The sequence below is a fragment of the Drosophila busckii genome, chromosome X (genome assembly GCF_011750605.1).
Source record: "Drosophila busckii strain San Diego stock center, stock number 13000-0081.31 chromosome X, ASM1175060v1, whole genome shotgun sequence".
NCBI lineage: Eukaryota > Metazoa > Arthropoda > Insecta > Diptera > Drosophilidae > Drosophila > Drosophila busckii.
Genome location: NC_046608.1, coordinates 22,017,825 through 22,031,210, shown reverse-complemented (window position 1 = coordinate 22,031,210; position 13,386 = coordinate 22,017,825). Strand labels below are relative to the sequence as shown.

The following is a 13,386-nucleotide window of genomic DNA, read 5'->3' as shown; positions in this document are numbered from 1 at the left end:
TCCAAATATAATGAGCTACATATGTCTAAATTCAAACCTTTCTAGCGAGTATTTACTGTCTTGTGTACATATTCGACCAATTGATTAGTGGCGATTAGTAAGTTTCTCGCGTTGACAGTAGTCAGTCGACACTCTAATTGCGTTAGTCCCCACACTCACACACACACACACGCTCTCTATGCAATGCCTATCTGATTTTAGATAGAACGCATTATTGATTTCATAGACCCTAGGCAATCGCCAATGGTACTCCAGAGAGCCAAACTGATAAGCTCATTTGATAAGCAATATTCGAAAAGCGATAACAAAGATATAAACATTAATAATTGGAACATGCAAAGATGTTCACACACATAAAAAACATTAAAATAAATATTTAAATTCAAAATATCACACACGCTGCTAAATTAGTTAATTAATGATTGAAGCACTTGATGTGAAATTCAATTTTTTATAATCAATTTTTATTAAATTTGTTTAATAAGTATTTTGTATACAAGTCTAATTTACTTTGAGCTATGCCAGCCAAGTTTATAACATGCAATTTGAATATAAATTGAATATGCAGCTAAAGTGTGTGTGTGTGTGTGTGTGTGTGTGTGTGTGTGTGTGTGTTAGTTAACTGTCAGTTCAACATTTTTGGCTGCTCTAACTGCAAGTTGTAGGAATTCATTTAAGCTCTAATTGCTCTACGCGCGTGTATGTAGTTAATCCAAGTAATTTGGTTAGTATCAGTTACTAATATGCATGCATGTGCGTGTTTATATAGAGAAGGAACTGTTTTGCTTATTTGCGTTTAGCGAGTGTGATTTTTATTAATTGAGCACTAAAGTCAATTGAGCAGTAATTAATCAGCTGCTAATAGCTATATAAAGCTATGTGTGTGTGTGTGTGTATATAGTGTATATATAGTTAGGTATACAAAAAATGCAAACAACAATATCAGTCTGTTGCAAATGCCACAACAACATATCTCTCTCTCTCTCTCTCTCTTTCGCGCTGAGTTCTGTCTCTTTAATTTTTAGGGCCAGGCAAAATTAATGCCAGTTAGCTGATAAAACTTATTGTTAAATGGTCGATAGAACTCACGCAGTCGTTCAATTGCATTTGCATCAATATGCGGATGATTCCTGCCCTTCGTCTTGCCCAAGCAATGCGGCGTTGAACGTGCCTCAGACTTGAACAGACATGGGAATCCTTTGGTGGCATTAAAATAGAAATGCTTTTCAGTCACCACACGCTTCAGTCCCAGAAAATCCTGCACGCGTCCTATTTCATAAGCTGGATCCATTATCAAACGCTCGCCGCTGATAAACAAAAGCTGCGAGAGCGGAAAGAACAGCAGCCAACGCTCCAAATAGCGCGCATAGACGCCGATTTTGACGGGTCCCCAATTGGTGTCCACCACCGAGTAGCTGCCATTGATAAAAGCCAATTGCTCGAAGCGCTTCATGTCCGCCTTCTTGCTGGCCGCCTGTGTATAGTCCGAGATGGCCCGCGTCACCGGATCACGCACCACAATCAGCAATCTGCAAAAGAAAATTTGGCAGCATGAGTGAATGTGAGTTAAGGGCCTTAGTCTAAATTAAATACTAAACTCATAGCTTACAAGTCTTATTCTCTTAGTATTAATTAAAACATATAACAAATGAGTAGCTTTGAAAATAATATTTGAGCTCAATAAGTTTTTACTAAAAGTAATGATTACTTATAAGTTATTTTAAAATCAAACAAAATTAATCATTATTGGTGAGGAAAATCATAAGAATCGATATATAATCAGTATAAGGTAATTTTGAAAATAAAACTTAATCATTACGGTCCCTGGTTTTTAGCATTCTCTAGTTTTTGAGCAACTAGGCTCGTTGCTAAGCCAAGCCGATTGAATTTTCAAAAAGCACAGCCTGACCCGAGACCCTTCTCATATAACTATAAACATTTGTTTTTATAAATATTATTACTTTGAGCTTAATTTGTTTAGCCTTTATAAGAATTAACACACGACAGGGTTTGGATCTTTTTTCATAGGCTAAGCAAGGTTTCCAAATTTCCTGAGTATTTTTTAAAGAGGGCCGTGCCCATTTCTACATTTAAGTTATAAGTATTTCCTACATTGTTTACAAATTGAATTTAGAATTGAAATTAATTTAACTTAATCCCAACTCAACTAACTTGAAATAGTAAAATAGGGAATTTTGTAAAGATACATGCAAGGTCGAAATCTTTAAGTCATAAATTAAAATTTCGAGGTCTAGTCATAATTATAAAAGCTTACGCTCGTTTCTTAATAAGTTTGCTAAACAAATGATCTGCCTGCTTCTGTTTCTTTTGAATATTTAAACATTAACTTGTGCTAATCTCAACTGACTTAACATTTACTTCCATCCTAGCTACTTCTATTGCATTTACATTCGCTCCATTGATGCTTTTCTACTTATTTAAATCCTTGTTGCTTACTTGCTGGCGGGATTCATATGATAAACACGCTGTGGCACTTCCTTGGTAACAAAATAGCTTGGCGTCTTCTCCATGGTGATCTGGCCCTCGATGGTGTAGGGCATATGATGGCGATACCAGCGCAGGCCGCGCTGATAATGCCGATCAAAGAAATGCACCTCGGAGCCGGCGGCGCGCACATCCGGATGCAGGCGTATGAACTCGAGCAGAGCACGCGTGCCGCTCTTCTTTACGCCAATGATGAGCGTGTCCGGCAGATGACGCGAGGGACGCAATCCCTGCTGGCGCAGCAGCTGATACTTGGGTGCGCCATCAATGCGAGCGAGCGGCAAGCCCGTGCTGCTGTTGTAAATGGCCAAAGAGCTGAGATTGAGCTGCAAATTGGCAGCAGCAGCAGCAGCAGCTTTGGAGTCGTTGCGTTGAGGCAAAGCGAGCAAGTTGCGTAAGTTACTCTGCAAATTAAAAAGACATAACAGTTTAGCTATAAATGTTGCAAGTTGTAGATGCCACTTACCTGCTGCAGACTGCGGCTGATGCTGTTGAGCAGGCAGGCATTGAAGCTGTAGCTGAAGTAGACAAGCGTCAGGCAGAGCAGCAGGGCAATTATCAAATTACGACTGCTCAGATTCACATTGTGGCACCAGCTGCTGACGAACATGTCGCTCCCAGGACACAGACACACACACACGCACACGCACACGCACACATACACAGCCGCAGCCAAGCCGGCTAAGCAAAAGCATTTTACAACATGTTGGTCGGTTGATCCGGGTCCAATCCAATTGACTTGTGTCCCCTTTTACTTTGTTGTACAATTTAACATGCAACTTGCAACGGCTGCTGCTGCTTGTGTCTGTTGTACTTTCTTTTTGATTGTTGCCCCCGCCGTGTATATAAAAATGCAGTTTGGCCCTAGCAACAAAAAATTCCTGCAGTGAAAACAAGCCCAGAAAGCTTTCTCTCTTTTCTCTCTCTCTCGTTTGCTCTCTGCGCAGTCTCTCACAGAAATAGTGTTCAGCACAAAGCTCACTGAAAGAAATAGAAAGCAGTTATTAGTACAAAATTGAAAATTAAGCAACTGAATAGTTTACATACTCATCAATTTTATTCCTATTCTCAAAAAACAATTCCAATGCTCTAACGAGTTATTACAACAATTCACCAACACAAATAGTGTTGGCCTAGCTCACTGAAGAAAATAGAAAAGCAGTTATTAGTAAACAAATTGACAATTAGAAAGCTGAATAGTTTACTATCATCAATTATTCCTATTCTCAAAACAATTCCATGGCTTTAACCGAGTTATTGCAAATTCACCACACAAATAGGTGTTGGGCACTGAGCTCCTTTGAAAGAAATAGAAAGCAGTTATTAGTTGTACAAATTGAAAAATTAAGGCAACTGAATAGTTTACATCTCATTCAATTTATTTCCATTCTAAAAACAATTCCAATTGCTCTAACCGAGTTTTATTTGTACAAACAATCACCAAAACACAATAAGTGTTGGGCCCTAAGCTACTGAAAGAATTAGAAAGCAGTTATTAGTACAAAATTTACAATTAAGCAATTTAATAATTCACCAATTCTCAAAAAATAATTACAATGCTTAAACGAAATGAGCTTGAATTTTTTAATTCAACAACATCTAGCATTGGTGAACTCTTTGCTTGTTTTTCACCAACACCAATTCAACAATTGCCTTCAGCATTAATTACTTTATAAAAATATTTAATAATAAAATTTACTTTTATCGATATTTACTGCATATCGCAAACAGAACTCTCTGCATTTTAAATGTAAACAAAACAAATATTTCAACCCTCAATTGCTGCTTAAAAAGCTTTTGCTGAAGCTTTAAGCTAATCAGCTGCTAGCTCTTCGCATTGTCTTGGGCTAAAGATAAGATTAGCTAATGCCGATTAGGCAAATTCAATGAGCAGGTTTTGATATATAATAAGCAAACTTGAATTTCAAGCACTTGAAATCATTTTTAAGCTTAACTTAGCTTCAGTTACGTAGCACTGAATTTGCATTTTAAAAATTATATAATTTGCTATATTCCGCATACATAGAGTTTACTGTACTAAGATGATAAACTACACAGCGCTTGGGTTAGTCATCATGCAGGTGCTGACTTTATCTAATCTTAACACTCTCACGCTCTCGCTCTCTTGCTCTCTTTGGCGCAGTTGATGGCCAATTGTAAGATCTTCGTCTGGGGGCATTACGTTAACATTTGCGTCCAAAGCAACAATACAGCGAATTTATAGAAATCATGTTCTAAATCGAATACTCGAATAATTTATTAACTAACGGTAAAAATGTCAAATTTATGGCACAGCTGTGTGCTAAAGTTTTTCAAATATGCGCCCAGCTATGTGGGTAAGTAAACAAAGGTTTATCAACAAATATATATATACATATATATTATGTATTAATTGTTATGCGCACAATAGTTTGCTTATGTTTTATGCCCTGTGGTCTGATCTTTGGCTATACGATCAGCAGCTTTATAGCCGAACGCAATCTGCGCACCGAACTGATCGACTATGGCCCCTTGATCCTGGGCGCCTGCTTGGCCTTGCTGGTGGCGCTTTGTATGCTGGCGCTTAAGTATCTCAAGCGTTGCATTATCTATTGGCAGCCGTATCTATTGATGGGCGTGGGCGTGTTTCATTTACTTGCCAGCTGCTTTTACTTTGCCGATGGATTTGGTAAGTAACAAAATAAAAAAAATTGCACAAACAAATTTGATAGAAAAAGTAGCTCATTAAAAAAAAAAGAAGATGCCAAGTTTTAGATAATAGTAGTAAGCAGTTGTTATAGTTAGCATACAATAAAATAATTAATAAATATAAATAAGCTAAGCCAAATTTCAAACTAGTTTTCAAAAAAAAAACTTTAATTTTAGAAAGCAACTAATAATCAAAGAATTTTAAGCTAAATATTTTTAGTTTTTAATTAGTAACCTCAAGTTGCTCAAAACTTTAGCTATTAAGAAAAGCATAAACAATCATAAATCAAGTTATAGCAGAACTATTTTTAGCTTAATTCAAAGCTGGCTATCAAACTTTAAAATTCCGCTAATGTAATAATCGCTATAAATATACTGAAAATATTTTAAATAAAATATAAAAAAAAAAATAAAATTTATGGCTTACAATTAGGATTTAAAAATAGTAGTAGCAAGTCAAAAGTTATATCAAATACCCAACAAGGATGAATTAGCTTACTTTTTAGACTCCATCCCATCCACTCCACTAACTTCTGCTCCATTGCAGATCATGTCGGCGCCTATTTGTCGTATGTGGCACATAGCGTGACTTTTGTGGCCGGCTACAGTTTTCTGCTGACCATGAGCTCCAAGAGCAGCCGCTCGCTGCTGATGTCCGGCTGCTGTGCCAGCTATCTGCTGGGCATGGCCGCCGCCGTGAGCTTGATAGGCGGCTCGTATGTTAAGAATCTGGACAAGTATGCGGGACAGCAGACGACGCCGACGACGGAGCAGCTGATCGATGGCATTTATGTGAATTTTGCAGCCACCTATTTGAGCATAGCCGTTGTGGTGCTGGCAGTGCTGGTGGGACTGAAGGTGCTGCATGTGCTGGGCACAGTGGATATGAGCAATAGTTTGGACAATGATCTGCGCATAGCGAATGCCAATGGCAGCATATTCGAGTCCAGGCAGGAGGTAATCAAGCGGCTGCAGTTCTTCTATGTGACGCGCAATACGCAGTGGCATGTGACGCTCTTGTTGCTCTTTGTGGAGGCAGTGCAGCATGCGCTGTTCATTTATCTGGTGTTCTGGTTTGCGTTGAACGAGTCCATGCGGCTGGATGACTTGGCGCATGTGGATGCCATGTGCTGGGTCATTTGCGCCGGCAGCATTTTGACTTTGTTGTTTGCATATTTCTGCAGCTTGAAGATTATATTTGTATCCAGCGCAGTGCTGCAGCTGCTGGTCACTGTGCTGGCCATGATACTCTATGCCGTCTGTGAGACCAAGTTGACCTTTTGGCTGCTGCTGCTGCTCTTCGGCCTGGGCTACTCCAGTCTGCAGCTGCTGCTGCTCGAAGTCAGCGCCATACGCTTCACCGAGCTCATCATCAGCATCAGCTATGGCCTCAAGCTGCTCAGCATTAGCATTGTCTACTTCTACTTTGTCTCCAATGGCCAAAACTCGTATTTCTATGCCAAGGATGAGAGCACGCTGATGGCCCAGGGCTTTGTTTTTCTGATTATCACTGCGCTGCTTGCCTTGGTCGTGGGCATGCGTCTGCCACGAACTCATCGCACGCCGCTCCTGGATATCCAGTATGATGTCTATGGCATTATCTTCAAGAAGCATCAGATTGAGCAGCTCAATGTGCGCTGGCTCAACGATGGCACCATACCCACAATTAGTCAATAATCATGCACGCACAATTATAAATAAACGTTTTTATTTTTTTCAATGCAAATACGAACAAAATTCAGTTTATGCCTGAAAAAAAATATATATATATTTAATAACCACTGTAGCTATAAAAAGCAGGCACAATTGTAAAGAGAAGAAAACAACACAGCAAGCGCAAGCGGAAACATAACTGTTTTCGAAACTCAACATGCAAGCTAAACTCACCACGCTGCATGATCAATAGCGCTGCGGCTGGCACAATTGTAAATATAATAAATGTATGAAAAAAGCACACACACCTATAGATAATATGTAATATAAACAACACACACTATATAACTGCATATTAAATACAAATGCAACTAAAACGCAGGCGAACAAAACTTATTTTTATGCAGCTCAACATACACTGCAAATTTATAAAAAAAACAACGCACAATTGTAAATTAATATGTTTAACACACTGTATTAACAAGCTGTAACAATATTAAATGCAAATGTATTAAATCGCAGTCACAATTGTAATTAAACTTGAAAATTTAAGCACAATGTAAGAGCCACAACTGTTTTCAATGAAAATACAAGCGCGAATGAAGCGCAGAGGAAAAATAACTGTATTTTAAACTCAGCAGCAGCGTAGGCTTGCGCTCAATTTGACTTTGCGCGCTCTTTGTGCAAAACGTAAATTAAACTCAACATGCAAGCTAAATTCACCACACTGCATGATCAATAGCGCTGCGGCGAGCACAATTGTAAATACATTAAAAATGAAAAAAGCACAGACATTTGTAAAAAATACACACTGTATAACTGTATATTCTAAGCAAATGCATATTGTATATATATATATTATATTCTATATTCTAAAATGCAGGCAAACAAAACTTTTTTTATGCAGTTCAACATACAAGTTAAAGCTCACCATACGCGGCAAGTTGAATTCACTAAAAAACAACGCACAATTATAAATTAATATGTATTTACCAATATTAAATGCAAATGTATTAAACCGCACTCACAATTATAATTAAACTTGAAAATAAAACCACAATGCAAGAGCCACAATTGTTTTCAATGAAAATTCAAGCGCGAATGAAGCGCAGACAAAAAATAACTGTAACTTACACTCAACAGCAGCGTAGGCTTGCGCTCAATTTGACTTTGCGCGCTCTTTCGTGCGCGCTCTCGCTCTCGCTCTTTAACACACGCACACATAGCGCGCTGCATAAAAACGAGCGAGAGCGCAAATAATAGGCAAAAAACAATTCGAGTACCAAAAACAATTTCATTTAATGCATTTTATAGCTGTAAGCTACTGCAAGTCAATATAAAAAAAAAAAAACAACTAAGATTTACGCTTAATGCTGACAATTTGCACGGCAGCAGTGTGATCACGGCAAAAGTGACTGGCGCAGGCAGAGACGTTGGCGCAAGGCGTCGCTTCGAAGCCATGCAGCGCTGCAAGCAGAAAAACAATCAAATTAGTATTAGAATTTGTTTATATGCATATTACTTACCTAGCTGCTGCATAAAATTGTGCAGCGTATCCACATTGCGCACTGTGCTGGCGAGCAGCATTTGCAAGTTGTTCTCATGCCGCTCGAAGATGTACTCCATGGCACTGAGTAGCGCCTCAAATTGCGTATCATCGTAGATAACATCGGCGGCCAATAGTAAATCAAATGCTGCATATGCTTGCCAATTAAATTCGCTTATCTGCGCCCAGTTCAGCTGCGCACAGAGCGGAAAGTCCAGCGGCTCTTCAGCAAAGTTGAGCTTTATGTTCTCACGCATTAGCTGCACGCAGGCATCGCTGCCATCGGTGAGCAGCACTTGACCCACCTGCAGCTGCAGCGAGCGCTGCTTCAGCAATATGCCCAGCAGTCCAGTGCCGGCGCCTAGCTCCAGCACATTTTTGTTCTGCACCAGGCTTGGGTGCTCCAGCAGATAATCGGCCAGCGCTAGCGCTGCCTCCCATGTGCACAGACCCGTGGTGCCCTCGATGACAAAGCTTTTGCTCTCGCGCAGCGTCATTGGCGTCGGCAGCAAATAATGCTTGTAGGCATAAACTTGCGCTGCATCGGCGCTCTCCCGTTCACTCAGCGTCGCCTTGGCCAGCTGGCCGCACAGACTATCGTAGATGTCATCGTGCAGCTCCTCGTGATCCTTGAGCAGCTGCAGCAGCCGCTTGACAAACGCCTCCTGATAGCTGCGACGCACCGGATAGCGTTGATTCAATGCATGTCCACAGGTAGCTGCAATTAGCTGCTTTTGTTCCTCCAGTTGCAATGGCAGATGCAACGTCTTGACAGCAACGGCATTGAAACCAGAGAAACATAGCAAAGTTGACATTTGAAACAACGCATTTTATTGCTTGCACTTTTTGCTTACCGACCAGGCCATCTTATTAACCGGATAACAGCATAGAAATTGCTGCTGCAGCTTGCTGTACTTATTATCCATGGCTGTGGAATGTGCGTGCTCCTTAGTATTGTTTCAAAACAATTAAATGCAACAAGAACAAGTGTTTGTTTTGCCAAAGTCAACACATGCACAACAGTCTGGCAACACCGCTCTGCTCTGGCTGCCAAACAGCTGTTTATATCGATAGCTATCGTTTGGCTATCGTTAAGCTGCGACGCATAAATTTCAAAAATAAGCTTAATAAATAAATTTTTAACTAAAATTTAAACGCATAACGCTTATTAATATATATTAGTTATAAGCTTAAGCAATAATATTGCATTAAGCAATTAGCAAAGATTTGAAATTACAAGCGCATTCAAAAATATGAAATTCTGCGCTGCTTTACGTTGCCAAGCAAATAATAATAAACTTTTTTCGTATAATTATATATAATCTTATGCAAATAAGCAGATTTATGCAAATAATCTTGACCTTTATATAGTGCATTCGCTGCAGCAGCCACCCACTTACACATACAAACTTGCGCATACACACACATACAAACGCAGTCGTCTAATCAGAAAGTTGTTACGTCAAGCCACCGACACTTTTGGCACAACTGTACCTGCGCTGCTAGGAAATAAAAACTTGAATTTGGTTTTGTTTTTTTTTGGTTTCTTCATTAGAAAAAAACCGTTTATTTAAGTTTTTGTGTATTTTTTGGGCTTTGCAGGGTTTAAACTATTGAACTGCTGTTTATTGTTTGCAATAAACTATTTTTAAGTCTTGATGTGGGGACGTTATTATTCTGTTTAATAATATGTATACTTTAGACATTTATATATATTGTTAATGTATAATTATTAATGTCAAGCGAAAGATAATGCAAAGATGATTTTTTCACGGTCTTACTATTTGCTTTTTATGTGTTTTGTTGTTGTTGTTTGTAACTGTGGTTGGTAAATTGCCTAAACGTATAAAATGCATGTAAATCTAAAAACTTATTTAATCCTCTACCACGCCCACAGTGCCGCCGCCTCCACTTGGCCGACGCGTGTCGTGCTTTTTATTATATGTATTTAGTTATATATCTGTTGTATATATAGTATATAATATAATATGTTTGTTTGTTTGTGTGTGTGTGTTCTTTGAAAATTGTGTATATTTAAGTGAAGAAAAAAGAATATTAAAAATAAAATTATTTTAAAATGTAATATCTATATATTAGCATATAGTTAGATATATAAAATATATATAGATGCAGCGTGTTTTGTAATTATTTGTATAATATTTTTGTGTGTACTCAAAGTTGCGGATCAAAGGATGTTATTGTCGATCGCAGCGCCGCGGCCATAGACGCGCTGCCCAAGGATGTTGAGTGGGCAGCGCGCTGCTAATTACTTTCGGTTCCGATTTTGTGTTGAACCGGGCGCTGCCGCAAAGCTCTAAACTAATATACATATAATAATATAGTAAATTGGGGGGGATTACAATTATTACATATATATGCGTTAAATTTATATTAAGTTTGTTCTCTTGCGAAAGAAGAAATCAAGGACCTTATAAACTGACGAAAAATACATATTGAAGAAAAACTAAAGTAATATAAGCGACGAAACGTAAACCAAAACTCGTTCTGTTTGTGTAGTTGTAAGTGTAGGTATAATAATAATAGTATTATGATGTTTTATAATAATGTAAGTGATCCTTTGTGATTGTTGATGTTGCTGTTGCTGAAGCTGCTGCTCAAGTTGCAGTAGAACTTAAGCGCGCTCACCACGAATGCGGCGCGCCAACTGAATATCCTTGGGCATAATGGTGACACGCTTGGCGTGAATGGCGCACAAGTTGGTGTCCTCAAACAGACCGACCAAGTAGGCCTCAGAGGCTTCCTGCAAGGGCACAACAACGAGTATAATAAGGATTGCAATTCTGCTGTTTGCTTGTGTGACTTACCTGAAGCGCACCAATGGCAGCCGACTGGAAACGCAAATCGGTTTTGAAATCCTGCGCAATTTCACGCACCAAGCGCTGGAAGGGCAACTTGCGGATGAGCAACTCGGTCGACTTCTGGTAACGACGAATCTCACGCAGCGCAACGGTACCGGGACGATAACGATGAGGCTTCTTAACGCCGCCAGTGGATGGCGCCGACTTGCGGGCAGCCTTGGTGGCCAGCTGCTTACGTGGCGCCTTGCCACCAGTTGACTTACGAGCGGTCTGCTTAGTACGAGCCATGTTCAATTAGAGTAGAGAGCTGCAAGTCAAAATATACACGTCAAAAAAAAAAATTGTAAACCGTTGGCGTTGTTAGACGCCGAAGCGCCAAAGCGCAACTGAAGCGACCAGCGACTGCGGCGGTAAGTTAAAGCCCAAGAGCAGAGCAGACCAGGGTTGAAAATCTTGCGGCAGCTGCAGCAGCAACAAATTTGCTTTTGTCTTGCTTTAGTTTTCTTTCTGAGAAATACACTTCACTACCCACAGCTGGAGTGGAACTGGCCCCCTTTAGACATATACACACACTTGAGTTTCCATTGTGCCTTTCTTTTCTCTACGGGCTCTTGAGCGTCTGTGTGCTCGTGAATCAATTCAGTTGAAGTAATGAGTTGTTATTTTTTATAGTTCAGCACACACACACAGACAGCTGCATTTAAACATAAACAAAGCGCAGCTCAGCTATAAGTTTAAACAAATTAGCTTACACTACGCACAAAATGTATTGTGACAATAACAATTGGCAGCGTGTGAAAGAGAGCGCAATAGCGTAAGCGTTGCAGACATGCGAATGCTTAGCCCAAAGCCAAAAATGCGCTAATTGCGTCGTTTCAATTTTGAAGGCGCGCAATGTGTTTGTATGTGTGCGTGTGTGTGTGTTGCGCAGCTGCTAAGCATTCTAACAATTAAATAAGGCAGACGTGCACAAACATGCATAGACTTGCTTTTTAGGCCGCTGTAAGAAATTACTAGAAAAAAAAAATAACAATGCACACACAAGCCAAATGCGCATGTGTCATTCGAGTTGAGTATACACACACACACACAGTGTCTATGTTGTACGCGCATAACAAATGTGTGTGTGTGTGTGTGTGCGTAGATAAAAGCGCAAACAAATTGTATGTAAATAAATAAATACATGTGTATTATAATAAAAACAAAATGTGCTATGCTCAACATTTTGGCGCCTCTTTTTTTTGTTACTTTATATTTTGTTGCATTTGTTATAAACTTTTAACTCCCAACTCGTCTACGCTGGCCGCCATTTTGAAAAAGCGACAACAACAACTAAAGTACACCACACTGCTGCCTATGCATCCGTCGTGCAAACCGAAGTCACCATAAAAACGTCGTCGTCGTCGTCGCCGTCGCTGTTGTCTTTGGTGTGTATCCATTTACAAAAAAAAAAAAATTTTGGGTGCTCCACCGGCCGTACAGCGGAGCACCCTCAAGCCACAACAAAAAAAAAGCAAAACAAACTCAAACTGCTGCTGCAACTTTCACAATGTTTATACACAAGACTTTGCCAGTTTAAGTTTATGCAAACATTAATAAATATTTAGCTCACTCACCGTAGCGAAAATTTGACAATTTTTATTTTCACAAATATGTTTTACACGAAGTACGTCTGCAGTTGACGAGTATCGATTTCACAATGAAGTTTTGCTTTGAATCGAATTGCAAAACACAGTGTTTTGTATCGACTTGCAATCGAGTACAAAGCGTGCAGTGCTGTAAAATGAATATGCTTGTGCAACACAGTTAAGCCGACACGATTATAGCTCGATAGCTGCCAACTATAAATGCACTAGTTGGCAACGCGCGCACAAAAGTAAACAAAGCGCGCATAATTTAAAATCGTATGACGCAACGTTTGCACGCAATTGCGCATTGCGTGCTAGAAAACTATTAAAAATAAAATTTTGTTTTGTAGTAGTTAACAAGTATGATAATATGTGTGAATTGTTATAGAGTAATGCTTAAAATTTTAAACGCTTAAAGCATAAGCTGCTAATAATTTTCAAAAGTTACAGTTATATCGATAATTGGCTGCATGAGCAACAACCCTAAATTTTGTGCTACATGCGGCTGGGCTATGTGTAGCGCAATAGCATCCACAGTGTGGGCGTA

General features: G+C 39.4%; 4 protein-coding genes across 5 annotated transcripts; 1 reads left to right on the top strand and 3 right to left on the bottom strand.

Moving 5' to 3' along the window:
* Positions 1-512: 512 nt before the first annotated feature.
* Positions 513-3,629, bottom strand: LOC108606386 (heparan sulfate glucosamine 3-O-sulfotransferase 6). Its single transcript, XM_033294571.1, has 4 exons — positions 3,553-3,629; positions 2,972-3,486; positions 2,458-2,909; positions 513-1,529 (listed from the first exon to the last, which is right to left on the bottom strand). The coding sequence occupies exons 2-4, from the start codon at positions 3,113-3,115 to the stop codon at positions 1,022-1,024; spliced, it is 1,104 nt and encodes a 367-aa protein (XP_033150462.1). The 5' UTR covers positions 3,116-3,486; positions 3,553-3,629; the 3' UTR covers positions 513-1,021.
* A 1,049-nt stretch (positions 3,630-4,678) lies between these two features.
* On the top strand, positions 4,679-6,989 carry LOC108606383. Of its 2 annotated transcripts, none has more exons than XM_017996448.2 (3): positions 4,679-4,841; positions 4,916-5,173; positions 5,741-6,989. In XM_017996448.2, exons 1-3 carry the CDS (start codon positions 4,781-4,783, stop codon positions 6,868-6,870), a joined length of 1,449 nt encoding a protein of 482 aa, XP_017851937.1. In that variant the 5' UTR covers positions 4,679-4,780; the 3' UTR covers positions 6,871-6,989. The 2 variants fall into 2 exon arrangements, with proteins under 2 accessions (XP_017851937.1, XP_017851938.1); XM_017996449.2 differs by having other exon boundaries at positions 4,809-4,841; positions 5,104-5,173.
* A 1,146-nt stretch (positions 6,990-8,135) lies between these two features.
* On the bottom strand, positions 8,136-9,425 carry LOC108605902 (protein-lysine N-methyltransferase EEF2KMT). The gene is made up of 3 exons (XM_017995715.2): positions 9,247-9,425; positions 8,373-9,159; positions 8,136-8,313 (listed from the first exon to the last, which is right to left on the bottom strand). The coding sequence occupies exons 1-3, from the start codon at positions 9,316-9,318 to the stop codon at positions 8,201-8,203; spliced, it is 972 nt and encodes a 323-aa protein (XP_017851204.1). The 5' UTR covers positions 9,319-9,425; the 3' UTR covers positions 8,136-8,200.
* Positions 9,426-10,975: 1,550 nt separating this feature from the next.
* On the bottom strand, positions 10,976-13,127 carry LOC108606718 (histone H3.3A). The gene is made up of 3 exons (XM_017997098.2): positions 12,828-13,127; positions 11,218-11,518; positions 10,976-11,153 (listed from the first exon to the last, which is right to left on the bottom strand). Exons 2-3 carry the CDS (start codon positions 11,497-11,499, stop codon positions 11,025-11,027), a joined length of 411 nt encoding a protein of 136 aa, XP_017852587.1. The 5' UTR covers positions 11,500-11,518; positions 12,828-13,127; the 3' UTR covers positions 10,976-11,024.
* Between the last annotated feature and the right edge of the window lie 259 nt (positions 13,128-13,386).

Excerpts from the sequence above, each read along its gene's own strand:
- LOC108606386 (XM_033294571.1), bottom strand. The coding sequence starts at position 3,115 with ATGTTCGTCAGCAGCTGGTGCCACAATGTGAATCTGAGCAGTCGTAAT. Across the intron at positions 2,910-2,971 it reads TCAGCCGCAGTCTGCAGCAG|AGTAACTTACGCAACTTGCT; the intron begins GTAAGTGGCATC and ends TTTAATTTGCAG. Across the intron at positions 1,530-2,457 it reads CATATGAATCCCGCCAGCAA|ATTGCTGATTGTGGTGCGTG; the intron begins GTAAGCAACAAG and ends TTTCTTTTGCAG.
- LOC108606383 (XM_017996448.2), top strand. The coding sequence starts at position 4,781 with ATGTCAAATTTATGGCACAGCTGTGTGCTAAAGTTTTTCAAATATGCG. Across the intron at positions 4,842-4,915 it reads ATATGCGCCCAGCTATGTGG|TTTGCTTATGTTTTATGCCC; the intron begins GTAAGTAAACAA and ends TGCGCACAATAG. Across the intron at positions 5,174-5,740 it reads TTACTTTGCCGATGGATTTG|ATCATGTCGGCGCCTATTTG; the intron begins GTAAGTAACAAA and ends GCTCCATTGCAG.
- LOC108605902 (XM_017995715.2), bottom strand. The coding sequence starts at position 9,318 with ATGGATAATAAGTACAGCAAGCTGCAGCAGCAATTTCTATGCTGTTAT. Across the intron at positions 9,160-9,246 it reads TTAATAAGATGGCCTGGTCG|ACGTTGCATCTGCCATTGCA; the intron begins GTAAGCAAAAAG and ends GTTGCTGTCAAG. Across the intron at positions 8,314-8,372 it reads CAATTTTATGCAGCAGCTAG|CGCTGCATGGCTTCGAAGCG; the intron begins GTAAGTAATATG and ends TTCTGCTTGCAG.
- LOC108606718 (XM_017997098.2), bottom strand. The coding sequence starts at position 11,499 with ATGGCTCGTACTAAGCAGACCGCTCGTAAGTCAACTGGTGGCAAGGCG. Across the intron at positions 11,154-11,217 it reads CTGCCATTGGTGCGCTTCAG|GAAGCCTCTGAGGCCTACTT; the intron begins GTAAGTCACACA and ends GTGCCCTTGCAG.